Here is a 12,731-nt window from a genome sequence, read left to right as displayed (position 1 = left end):
AGCCTGCTTTCTAACTCCTAGGTCTCTGTTTAGGTCTGTGCCCTTGCTTCAGGGGCCTCCTTACTTCCAAATGTAGTGACCTTTCTCTTTTCTCTGGGCTCCCAAAATTTGAACATTGTTATCCGCCTTTTATATTTTCAAACTCTACACTTGGGTTCCATGACAGTGGGCTTCCTATATCATCTTAGCTTCCATTGTCATTTCTGTATAATGGCCAAATATGTATTTCAGCCTTAACCTGCTCTACCACTGTTTAATTCTATATTTCTAGCTGCCTATTATAACATTTCTTTTGATGTATTTTACTGCTACTTCAAATTCAGAATGCCTAAAACCAAATACATTCTTTTTTATATCGTAGCACAAAAATAGAAAAGTCTTTAACGAGTTAATTTGCATAATAATGAAATGCTCAGATTCTAAGGATATCATTCCATTAATTTTGACAAATGCTCCTTGGGAAACAGAACATTTCCATTACTCTAGGAAGTTTGCTTATTCCCCTTCCCAGTAAAGCTTCATATAGGAATCCTAGAGTATATATATATATATATATATATATTTTTCCCCCCACCTGGTTTCCCTGACTCAACATAATATTTTTGATATTTATCTAAGCAGTTTTACTTACCTGTATCCTGATCTTTTATAGTAAGTATTTCATCCAGAGTCAACCTATTTTCCAGTTTATTGACAGTTTAGCTGTTTAAGAAACTCTAAATAATCTAAAGCAGTTTGCCATTTTTACATTTTCATCAGCAATATATGAGAGTTCTGCTTGTTCTGTATCCTCTAACTTTGGTGTTGTCAGATTTTTTAATTTCAGTTATCCTAATATGTATAGATTGTTACGTTTGTTTTCACATTTCCTGTGTATGTTTATGTCCATTTTCTCTGATAAAATGTGAGCTTCTCTAGGGTAGGATCTGTCTCCACAGCATTCATCCTGTAATCTTATGCAACTTCTCAGTGAATATTTATTGATTGGATAGTTTATAAGTGTGCTTCAAGATGAGCCCATGATTAAAGAAAATATTAGTTTTATTGAATAGAAATGTTCACTCTCTAATATATTTGCATCATTTATATTGTATTTCAGGTCAGTTTACGTTGCGAGACATGTATGAGCAATTTCAAAATATCATGAAAATGGGCCCCTTCAGTCAGATCTTGGTTAGTTATCCTAAAAAGTTTTTTCTAACCTCTGTTGTTTTTGTTACAATTTCTAAGAATGGATACACTTGATTTAATTATTTTAATATTTGGGTAAAAATAGTTACTTTTAAAATTTAATATTAAAGCCATTAGTTAAATGTGAACAATTAATCTCAAGCTATTACTGATTTTTATGTTTAAATATATGTTTTAGGGGATGATCCCTGGTTTTGGAACAGATTTCATGAGCAAAGGAAATGAACAAGAGTCAATGGCAAGGCTAAAGAAATTAATGACAATAATGGATAGTATGAATGATCAAGGTAAGATGGCAGGTTTCTTGACTTGGAGGACCGTGTTCTCAATATTAGCAAGTTGAGAATTTCACTGTGTTCTTGTGGACAAGATGGGAAAAAATTTAGAATGAGCAATTATTATTTGGGAGATTTGTAGCTGCTTGAAAGCTCTTGCTCAAAAGGTGTGATTATTGGTTTGACTTCATCTTTGAGAGAAATGTCTAAGTACAGTGCTTCTCCAAATGAATTCTGTGGTGAGAACACCAGTTCTTCAGAGTGTTGATAAATAACTTGAAAGGAGAGTCCTGTAGTCAGATAATCTGGGTTTTTAAAAAAAAAACTGGTACATTTATTTATTGCATGTCTTCTCAGACCTCTAATATGCTCACAGGAATTGGAAATCTGTAAGAGAGGGACAGTTTAAGCAATATTTACCAACTTACTTTGCTCTCCGAGGTTTCAGTCTTCTCAAGTATACTACTCTCTCTCTGTAATCCTAGATTATCCCTCTCTCCTATACTTCTGGGTCCTCAGCCCATGAGTATTTCTAGACTCATGACTTCATTTTTTCCCAGTTTTTTAGCACCTTTTCTGATTCAATGCAGCAAGCATGCCAGGTCTTCTACTCTATCATCTGATCTCTGTTTACAAAGAAATACATGTGTTTAGCATTGAATTTTTTCAGTCTTTGGCTAACTTACTGATGAGGCTGTGACAGCCACAAGCCATTCTTCAAACTTTTTCAAGGACTTTTCTCCATCAGTAAAATCCTCTCCCGTGTCTCCAGTCTCTCCTTCCTACCGATTTTTTTCATCCATCAGCATATAAACATTAACTTCACAATTTCACATTTTATGGGCTTTACTTCTCACTCATACTTTTACTGTGTCTCTTTTCAGTCAAGTTTCTTTAAAAATAATGGTTTGTATCCTCAAACTACTGAAATCTGACTTCTGTACCCACCATTGCTCTGAAACAGATTATACAAAGATTTCCAACAACCTTCCACTGAAGGTTCCAGTGGAGACTTCAATCTTTTTCTTGACCTTTACAACATTGGATGTTCATTAATGTTTTATTCTTATTTTCTGTTACTTTTTTATTTCCACTTTTACCCTTACTTTTCTTGTTAACTGCAGTCTCTTTCACTCATCTCATCCTCAATGAGCCTAAAGGAATATATGCTACAAGGTTCTGTTGTTCTCAGCCAGTATTTCTTACTATTGTGTTCCTTTTGTTGAATAATATCACTTCTATATATCCTACCTGATTATTTTTTATAGTCTCTACCCCTTTCTTGATCTCTTGGCCTTCATAGTAACCCAGATAAGGTTGTGTCTTTCTCTTTATCTTCAACACTGTAAAAATTTTTGTGTGTAGAATTAATAACTGCAGCCTCACCTAGAGTATTTACTCTGCCTAGGCACTGTCATGAGCACTTTACATCCATTAACCAGCAACAACTCTTAAGGAACAATTCTGGGTCAAAATCCAATCTAGCTTTTACAGGTCAGGATATAGGGAAGTTGATTAATCTGCCAAAGTCACTAGTTAGGGAATGGAGAGGCTGGGCTTCTGGCTTGAGAGTCTGTACTCTGGATTACTTCCTGTCTAGACACTCACTAAATGGTGGACAAGTATCTCTATTACGTGTTTGAGAGTTTTCTGAGGAATATAAGTTCCAAAAGGTGGTAGTTCTCCTTTGGTGAGTGACACTTCCATCTATCTACTCAGTCATCCAAGCTAGAAACTGGTGTCAACTTAGATTTACATCCTTGCTGATTTTCTGTCTAGTGGTTTTATTGATTATGGATGTAGAGGTGTTGAGATGCCTAACTTTTCTCCTTTCAGTTGTGTTAGTTTTGCTTCATGTATTTTGAAGTTCTTTTGTTGGGTGCATACACATTAGGATTGTTTCGTCTTCTTATTGAATTGACTTGACTTTTTATCATTATGTATGTAGTGCCCTCCTTTGTCCTGGTCCACTTCATCTGCTATTCATGCAACCACTCCAGCTTTCTTTAATTAGTTGTTTTTCCATCTCTTTACCTTTAACCTACCTATTTTATGTTGGAAATGAATTTCATATCAACAACATGGTAATTTTTTTAAATAATAATGATAACCTCTTTTAACTGGTATTTATATATTAGGATTTAATTCTGCCATTTTATCTTTGGTTCTGTTTTTTCTCTCTGATTTTTGTTCTTCTGTTTTCTCTTTTCTAACTTTCCTATGGATTGTTTGAATATTATTTATTATTCTGTTTTATTGTATCTGTATATTTTTTGGTATATTTTACTTTTCTTAGTGGTTACTCTAGGTATTACAGTATATATACATACTTAATTTATCCCAGTCTACTCATATCAATATTTTCCACTTCAGGTAGAATATAGAAACCTTAACATCACCTTAGACTCAGTGAGTTATACTTCCTAAATATTTCTTGTATTTTCTCTCTCCTCTTTGTTCCCTGCATTAGTTCATACATTTCTTACCTGGATTGCTACAGTAGCCTCCTGACATATCCCATTCTCTTTTTTTCACTCCTCTTTTAATCTGTCTTCCTCACTGCCATAAAAATAATCTTTCTAAATATAACAATTCTGGGATGAGAATCTTTCAATGACTGTTTGTTGTCTTAATGATTAATTCCCAACTCCTCAGCCTGGCATAGGGCTTCCTAGGTGTTTCAGATGGTGAAGAATCTGCCTGCAGTGCAGGAGACCTGAGTTCGATCCCTAGGTCTGGAAGATTCCCCTGGAGAAGGAGATGGCTACCTACTCCAGTATTGTTGCCTGGAGAATTCCATGGACAGAGGAGCCTGGCGGGCTATAGTCATGGGGTCGCACAGAGTCGGATACAACTGTGCGACTTCCATAGCCTAGCACATAAGCTCTGTTATAATCTTGTTCTTATTTTTATAACCTCTTAATTTCTCAGCTCTTATCCATGCTTGGTTCCTTCTACACAAAACGATTTTCATTTATTCCGGGAATCCATGTTCTGCTTCCTACAATGTCCCTTGCTCCTTTCCTTCTTTACTTACCTCATACTTGTCCTTCAAGACTACACAGTTAAAGAGAAACCAGCAGCATGGGGCCTTTCTTGACTTCCTTTCTTCTATGAGTTATGTCCCTTCTGCTTTTTGTTAAATTCAGTCATACTGCTTACCAGGATGTGCTGTTATTAGCTTGTCTTCATTCTCTCACTCCATTTGAGCTCTTGGGAGGAATATGATACACATTTTTGAAATATTTTATCTAATGATGTGGCTTAAAACTGCATTTATGAAATGGATTTAGAGGTTTTAATGGACTGTAAGTTTATTGTGAGATAATTTGATCTTTGTTTGTATTACATTGGTAATCAGTCTTCCCCTGAATTTCCGTTCACTTCTGGACAATATGCTTAGTGGACACAGACAAATTAGAATGTATTCAGGAAATCAGCATGATAAATGGGTTGCTAAACCATCTTATAAGAGGAACAGTCAAAAGAGTTAGATTTTGTCACCTAGAGGAAAATTCACATGGTGACTCTGAAATAATTTGAAAGCCTTATTCCTTGTGCCTGGTAAGGAGACATCTATGCAAAATAGGAAGAAGTGTCAGACAGATGTATTTCATATTAATATGGGAAAATATTTTCCATAATTACAGGCATAATAGAATGGCATAGATTGAATTAATTTGGATAGTGGGTCATCTCGCCTGTGGTTGTTAAGATCAAGGTTAGGTGATCACTTATTAGGGGATATTGTGGAGAGAATGCAGACATAATAGCAATTTTGTACCTGAGGTTGTATGCAACTAACGCCTTGAGAAATGGACCTTGTATTCTAAGAGTTACCAAAACATTGGAGGTGTTTATGTTACGTTCATTCTTTATGTTACAGAAAGAATTGAAATACTAGTAGTAATTACTTGAAATATAACAGTTATTCTATTGATTATAGATAGAACCTACCTACTTCTATTTATTTGCCTAAATTTATGATTTAAAGGATAATAGTTATTTAGAGCTAAGGTGAGCAAATTTTGTTGCTTTTTGAAATATACCTCTGGTATATATTCTGAGGAGCACTTGGACTTGAAATATGGAAAGGATGGACAAAAAGTTTTTTCAAAGAAAAGATGTTTTTCTGTAGGGTAAGTATGTGTGTATTTGTTTTATTGTTTTTATAGCTTAAGAATATTATAAATACTCTTTTGAATATATTCCGTGTTTAGCTTTTAAATATCAGAGGCAGACACAGCAGATGATAACAGCATTTGTTAAATCTGGTTGGTGGTTTGACCATTATATTTGTTTTTCTATATGTGAGATATTGAGATGTAATTGCTTTGACAGTGAATGATAGTTGTGTGTACATGAAAGTAATTGACCCTTGCCTACAGAACTTGACAGTACTGATGGTGCCAAGGTCTTCAGTAAGCAACCAGGAAGAATCCAAAGAGTAGCAAGAGGATCAGGGGTGTCAACAAGAGATGTCCAAGAACTTTTGACACAATATACCAAATTTGCACAGATGGTAAAAAAGATGGGAGGTATCAAAGGACTTTTTAAAGGTAAGAGGAATAACAAGTGCATCATTATTTGCCACTCTGAAAGGAAAGAAAGAGGTTGAGAAACTAAAAATTAAAGTCAGGAAGAACTGCCAGTATTAGAAAATATACTGCTGAATTTCATGTTTTATTCAAGTACTTCCAAGATTTATCATGTGATCTGTGATTTATCTGTTTTCAGATTCAAGGTAATAAACACTAATATTTTTTAAAAAATCACACTTAATGACTGTGTGTGAAGTTATATATTAAGGAAAATTTAGAGACTATGCTAAAATATAAGAAAAAAGTTTAAAACACCCATTACATTCACTCCCCAGTGAATCCCATGGGTCTTACTGCAAATAACATTTGATATAACTAGTATTTTCTTCTGATCTTAACTTCTTTTCCATATTGTCAAGTATTCTTCAAAGTATAACTTTTAGACAGATAGTATTTTTCCAGTTATGTATCATTGTTTAGCACAAGTGCATCTTTGTCGGATGTTTAGGCTGATTGATATATCACTCTCAGTTCTATATCAGTATCAGTTCTTGTGTCAGTTTCTGTTCAGTCTCCTATGAAGCCAGGGATTTTTTCTGTTTTGATCAGAAACATAGGAGATGTTGAGTAAGTGTGGTAATAATTCAGTATTTTCCAATTTAATGGTCAGTTTTTCAATATGTGTTTTAGATTACTCATATTTAACATCTCTTCGTACATTTACTAGTTTGAATTTTCCTGGTGAATCCCCTCTTATTTAGGTTTCTTGTCCCATTTATTTTTTCCCTTATTGCTTTGTAATAACTCTTTAAAATTCTTGGATTATATCTGCAAATATTTTCCCCAGTTTTTCATTTGCCTTTCATTTTTATATTTTTAATGAAAACTGAAGTTTTCATTTTTAATGCAGTCAAACCTTTTGGTGTGATTTCTTTTATGCTCATAAAAGCCTTCCCCATGTCGGTACCACAGTGTGAAAGTGTTAATCACTGAGTCCTGTCTGACTCTTTGCAACCCCGTGAACTGTAGCCCCCAGGCTCCTCTGTCCATGGGATTCTCCAGGCAGGAATACTGGAGTGGGTAGCCATTCGCTTCTCCAGCATCTTCCCAACCCAGGGGTCAGACCCATGTCTTCTGTACTGCAGGCAGATTCTTCACTGAGCCACCAGGGGAGCTCTGACACCACTGTAGCACCTATGTTTCCTTCTCCTCTCTCTGGTTTTTTTTTTTAGATTTTACTTTTTATCCCACCTAGAATGTATTTTGCTGTGTATTATCTAAGGTAAAAAGATGTTTGTTTTTCCAAAGAGTTAAAGCCAACTGTCCTAGCCCTGTCTTTAAATTTTTGTCTATATCTTAAGCACTATTAAAGTGAATTCATTATTTAAGAAATACTGGTTAGGGAAGCTTCAAAGATGAATAATATCACTGAATAGCTTTCTAAAACAGATGAGTATTTCTATGTCGCCTTTTATGTTTTGATAGTTTCCTTATTTTTCTTGCCTGCTATATCCTGTTTTCTTCTTTGTGACAAGGGAGAAAAGTGAGACAAACTTGTTTAAAATTGGTTATATTTCCTAACACCACATGCTATTTCAGATAGTGATTTATAAATACATTAAGTCAGTTTAACATCTTTCCCAAATGACCCTGACTGTTCATGATAGAGCTACTGCAGATCCGTTGGTCAGATGTTATCTAAGCATTGACTGCTCAGTAAAGGCACAACCAGATGAAGTAGGCAGTGAATTTGGTGCACATCCTTGTCACACCAAAGCCTTAATAATTTTTTTGAAGTTTTAAGTCCTCAGAGACAAAAACTTACAATGAATCACCAGTGGTCATAGAATTCACATCTTACACAGATTTATAAATTATGAAACTTTAAAAAATTTTTATCATGTTTTATAAAAACATATCTTCTTTCATTCGTAGTTCTTAATTCATTTAATTTATTCATATTAGCCAGCTTTGATCAGAGAATCAGGGTCAACTTTGATTTGAATTTTCACAAATGTTCCTGAGAAGTACCAGAGTTAATGTTTCTTTGAAATAAATAGTTTTGCTGAAGCAAGCTCTACTTATTCATTGCTGTTGCATCAATGATCTCTTTGTCTTAAGAGAACAGCAGTTATTTTCTAAAGGATGCTTTTCTCTCTTCTGCCCCATTGTGCATCTCTTTCATTGGTTGCCTTTTTTGGTGTAGAATCTCATTGAGTGTGTAGAAATTCACTGATAAATGGAGCTTCATTATATTTTTTTCTATTCCCTGAAGCTTTTTATTTATAGTAACTTCTTAGATATATACATCTTGAGGTTCTCTCAGACTCATTCTTTCATAACCATTTATCAGTAATCCATTCTCATTCCCAGTTAACCCATATCTTTAAAATTTTTTGTTCAGCATTATACCATGTCACTACTAAACAATTGTTACAGCTTACTGTTAATAACCACTGGATATGGCTTTTGCTTATAGTGGCTCATTTCAAAGGTATAAGTAAAAGTGTTAAAAATTTGTCCTTAAAAGCCTCTTAAATGTCCCTTAATATTGAATTTCACTTTTTCTTTCTCAAAAATATATATGTAATTGGGACAAAGATTAGAAGGGCACTGGGAAGACCCAGAGGGATCGGGTGGAGAGGAAGGTGGGAGGGGGGACCGGGATGGGGAATACATGTAAATCCATGGCTAATTCATTTCAATGTATGACAAAAACTACTGTAATGATGTAAAGTAATTAGCCTCCAACTAATAAAAATAAATGGAAAAAAAAAAGATTAGAAGGGAATATGTACAAATAGAAATAATTGTGTTAGAGTAAGATTATAGGGTTTTTCTTTGTATTTACTCAATTTCTATGATATCCTGATTATATTGCAGTCTATACTGATGCAAAAATTTTTTTAGGTGGTGACATGTCTAAGAATGTGAGCCAGTCACAGATGGCAAAATTGAATCAACAAATGGCCAAAATGATGGATCCAAGAGTTCTTCATCATATGGGTAATTACGAAGTTGTTGCCAGTTGCTAATGCATGGTTTAGTTTATAAGGGTTGAGTTTTAACAAGCCTTCTGTTGTTAATCGAAAATCAGATCAAAGAGCGTATGGTGGAAAAGGCCCATCTAGCTTCTAAGTGGAATGGTTGTAATAGTGTTGTATAAGCTGAGGTTTCATTCACTCCCTTGCTGCTGTTTGATATTTTTGAGCAAGCTACATAATCATCTTTATAAAATATATATATATTTGGCTAAACGCAGGGTCCTAGTTGTGGCATGTGGGATCTAGTTCCCTGACCAGGGATCGAACCCATGCCCCCTGCATTGGAAGTACAGAATTTTAGCCACTGGACTACCAGGGAAGTCCCAAAATTGTATTTTTATTTCTTTTCATTTCATGGCCACGTGGACCACCTTGGGCCACCAGGGAAGTCCCTAATTATCTTTTGTTAATGCTTCTTCTGGTGACTTTTTGCCTTAGTTTAGAAACTGGATAGTTTTAGTGATAAGACTTTGGAATTATATAACGATTTTGAAAACCAAGTTCCATTTTTACCATGTAACATATGAAAAGTTCCTTAACCTTTCTGAACCTCACTTTCTTGTGTAAAATACAGGTCATATCTTGTCAGGAAATTAGTACAGTTCTGGGCATATAGTAGATATTCAATAATGATGAATTGTTTTCTTACTTGAAGTCCTGTGCATTAACCACCACTCCAATTTATTACTATTTATAAGACTCAGACTTCCCAGAGAAAAATATTGTTTCAATTTACTGACTCCCTACTGTGTTAGGTACTGTTTGTTCTAAGATCTTTTCATGTAGTTTGTAGTCCTCATAACAGGATGAAGTAAGTTATTTATTCTCTTTTATAGATGAGGATACTGGTGATAATACAAATTTTTATGTACTTCACCGCTGGTGACCAAATTGCAGTCAGAACCCAGTATATTTTTTAGAAGTTTAAGTACTTAATAGGCAAAAGTAGCAGATGTTTCAAGTTCTGTATAATAATTACCTGATTTTATTCCACTGTCACTCTAGGTGGTATGGCAGGACTTCAGTCAATGATGAGGCAATTTCAACAGGGTGCTGCTGGCAATATGAAAGGCATGATGGGATTCAATAACATGTAAAGAAGATGCCTTAATATAAACTGACTCTGTTGATTACATTATTTGCTGAGACCTCAGAATTTCCCCTCCTTTTTGCAAATGGGAAAAAAAAAAAAAAGTATTTTTCTTGCCTGTCTTGCCCCCTTTCTCTTCTTGTCTTTTCCCCTCCTTTTCTTTTCTTTCCTTCTTTTTCCCTTCCTCCCTTTCATATGGGAGGAATATATGGTTGTTGTGGAAATCATTATATTTTTGCTTTAGATTTTCTTTTCTGTTAGTTTCAACCATCATAACACTTCGGAAGTTAAACAAATCATGATGTAAAATTTTAGTACTTAAAAGTTTTTAATTGTCTCAAAGGCCAACCATTACCTTTGTAAACAGTCCTGGTCAGTAGTTACATGATGTCTCAATAAAAGTGCTATACAATAAACTTCAAAGTCATTATAAGTTAAGGGGTTGTTTAACTTTCTTTATGGTTTAAAATGATCAGTGTATCATGTTAAAAGGCAGACAAAAAGATAATATTTAAAACTGTTCCCAGAAGTATACCTTTGTTGGGACACATGGTAGAGTAACCTAACCATTAGTATTAGGAATTTTTGTTTAACTTGGAATAATTAAGATAATTTTGCCATAGAAAATCTTAACTCTGACATTTAAATTGAAATTGTGAATTTGGTTATAGTTCACAATTTAATGTTTTATACATAACTTTCATTTTTTTTACCTCATATTTTTGAAGCCTGAATGGCAATATTTGATTTTCTTGCAAAGCCAATTTTGTTATGTTTCTTACATACCAAAAATCTGCTTGAAGAAATTGATATACTTTGATGATAATAGCTGATGTATAGATCTCCTAATGGGAATATAATTGCAGATATTAGGATGTCATTATTATATATTAAAAATAATGAGACCATAACAAGATTGACTTGGTTGTTGGTTACTTTGGATTGCTGTACAGTTCATTTAAGAACAATGGTAAGTTACGTAATTAATTTAAAACACTAGCATAATTATTATACCTATTCATTATTCACATCATGAAGATAATAGATACACTGTTATAACAATGTATTTTGAACTAGGATGAACTGATCTTCTGGAGAAGGAAATGGCAACCCACTCCAGTAGTCTTGCCTGGAAAATCCCATGGACGGAGGAGCCTGGTAGGCTACAGTTCATGGGGTTGCAAAGAGTTGGACACGACTGAGCGACTTCGCTTCACTCCCTTCACTCACTCCATACTTTATCGCTGGAGAAGGAAATGGCAAACCACTCCAGTGTTCTTGCCTGGAGAATCCCATGGACAGAGGAGCCTGGCGGGCCATGGGCCATGGGGTCACAGAGAGTCGGACACGACTGAAGTGGCTGAGCACTCACGCACGAACTGATCTTCAGTGAAGAACTGATTTATAGTAGTAGCAGAGAGTGAAAAATAGCTAGTTTTCGTAGTATTAATTTTTTATGTCTCGAATGTTTTAAAAAGATCTTAAAAGCCAAAGTGTCTTCAGAAAATACTTACATAGGGAATGCAACTGATTTTCTTATTTACTTGGGTAGAGATTTTATATCCCAGTAAATCATTTTCACCAGATAAAAACTTTAATATCCCTATGGAATATTTGTATACTCTGTAAAAATTATGTATCTTTTCTTCTGCAGAAATGTCATCACAAGGTCCAGCTACAGAAATTTGACAATATAGAAAATACAGTTCTCCAAATTAGTCTTATTAAACTAATGCATGCCACCTTGTCTGGGCATGCATTATTGTGATTTCTATCCTCAGGGACCACTTTTCCATTTTGACCAAAAAAAAAAGAAATGAGATACATGGCCAAACTTTATGGATTGGGTCTTTTTGTGTCTGATGTAAATTATCTTTTTCAGAAGCAAAAATAACAGTGGCAAAGGCCAGTAAAAGTCCAGAATGTGTCATTCAGCTTCTGTTTCTCTTTCCTCATCTATAGAACAAGGAAATTGGAGATGCTCTGACTCCATTAATGCCTCAACCTGTCATCTTTTTGGTTACAAAAGCTATCCTTCAGTTCTCAGTTTTTATCAAAGTACTGATATTTTGAAAGCATAAATATACTAAAATCCTTTAGTAATCTGAACAAATTTGCTTTTATTTTTCACTATTGTTAAAATTCGTTTCTTGGCTTTTTGATATATTTTCTATTACCAACTTAGAGCACTAGCTAGACCTAATATCATACAACATTGGATTCTTCCTGGATTTGATTATAATGTTATGTAAATATGTACAGATATAAAATTAGATATAATTTATTTTACTTAGTGCTTATGTAATTTTAAAACAAAAACAATGTAATTATCAAAAAAATTATAATCCAAGAAAATGCAAATTAATAATTTAATGGATGTCAGTGTTCTGAAAGTATATTTGTTGGCATGTAGGATATAAGGTGTACACAATGCACTGAAACTTTATGGAGGCATTTTTTTGGGGAAAAAATTACTTTTCATCATATAGTAAAAGTGATTTTTAAAGTGTTACATAAGCCATTATACTGTTGAAATAAATACAGTATATCAAAATGTGAGAAGTCCTAAGTTCTGATATGCAATAATATT

At 34.2% G+C, this 12,731-nt stretch overlaps 1 protein-coding gene across 4 annotated transcripts in view; it reads left to right on the top strand.

The window, feature by feature from the left end:
- Window positions 1-12,731, top strand: part of LOC110122916 (signal recognition particle subunit SRP54) — a 66,879-nt gene that overhangs the window by 26,848 nt on the left and 27,300 nt on the right. For 3 of the 4 annotated variants that reach the window (XM_020870555.2, XM_020870556.2, XM_020870554.2), the window contains 5 exons: window positions 1,100-1,173; window positions 1,370-1,478; window positions 5,855-6,025; window positions 8,918-9,013; window positions 10,057-10,579. In XM_020870555.2, the coding sequence (XP_020726214.1) occupies window positions 1,100-1,173; window positions 1,370-1,478; window positions 5,855-6,025; window positions 8,918-9,013; window positions 10,057-10,148 (542 nt within the window). In that variant the 3' untranslated portion in view covers window positions 10,149-10,579. Of the gene's footprint in view, window positions 1-1,099; window positions 1,174-1,369; window positions 1,479-5,854; window positions 6,026-8,917; window positions 9,014-10,056; window positions 10,580-12,731 lie in introns of those variants that run through there. The other variant, XM_070478035.1, reaches the window with a different exon arrangement.

The sequence above is a fragment of the Odocoileus virginianus genome, chromosome 16 (assembly GCF_023699985.2).
Source record: "Odocoileus virginianus isolate 20LAN1187 ecotype Illinois chromosome 16, Ovbor_1.2, whole genome shotgun sequence".
Lineage (NCBI taxonomy): Eukaryota > Metazoa > Chordata > Mammalia > Artiodactyla > Cervidae > Odocoileus > Odocoileus virginianus.
The sequence above is the reverse complement of the archived record's forward strand: the minus strand, read 5'-3'. Positions and strand labels throughout refer to the sequence as shown.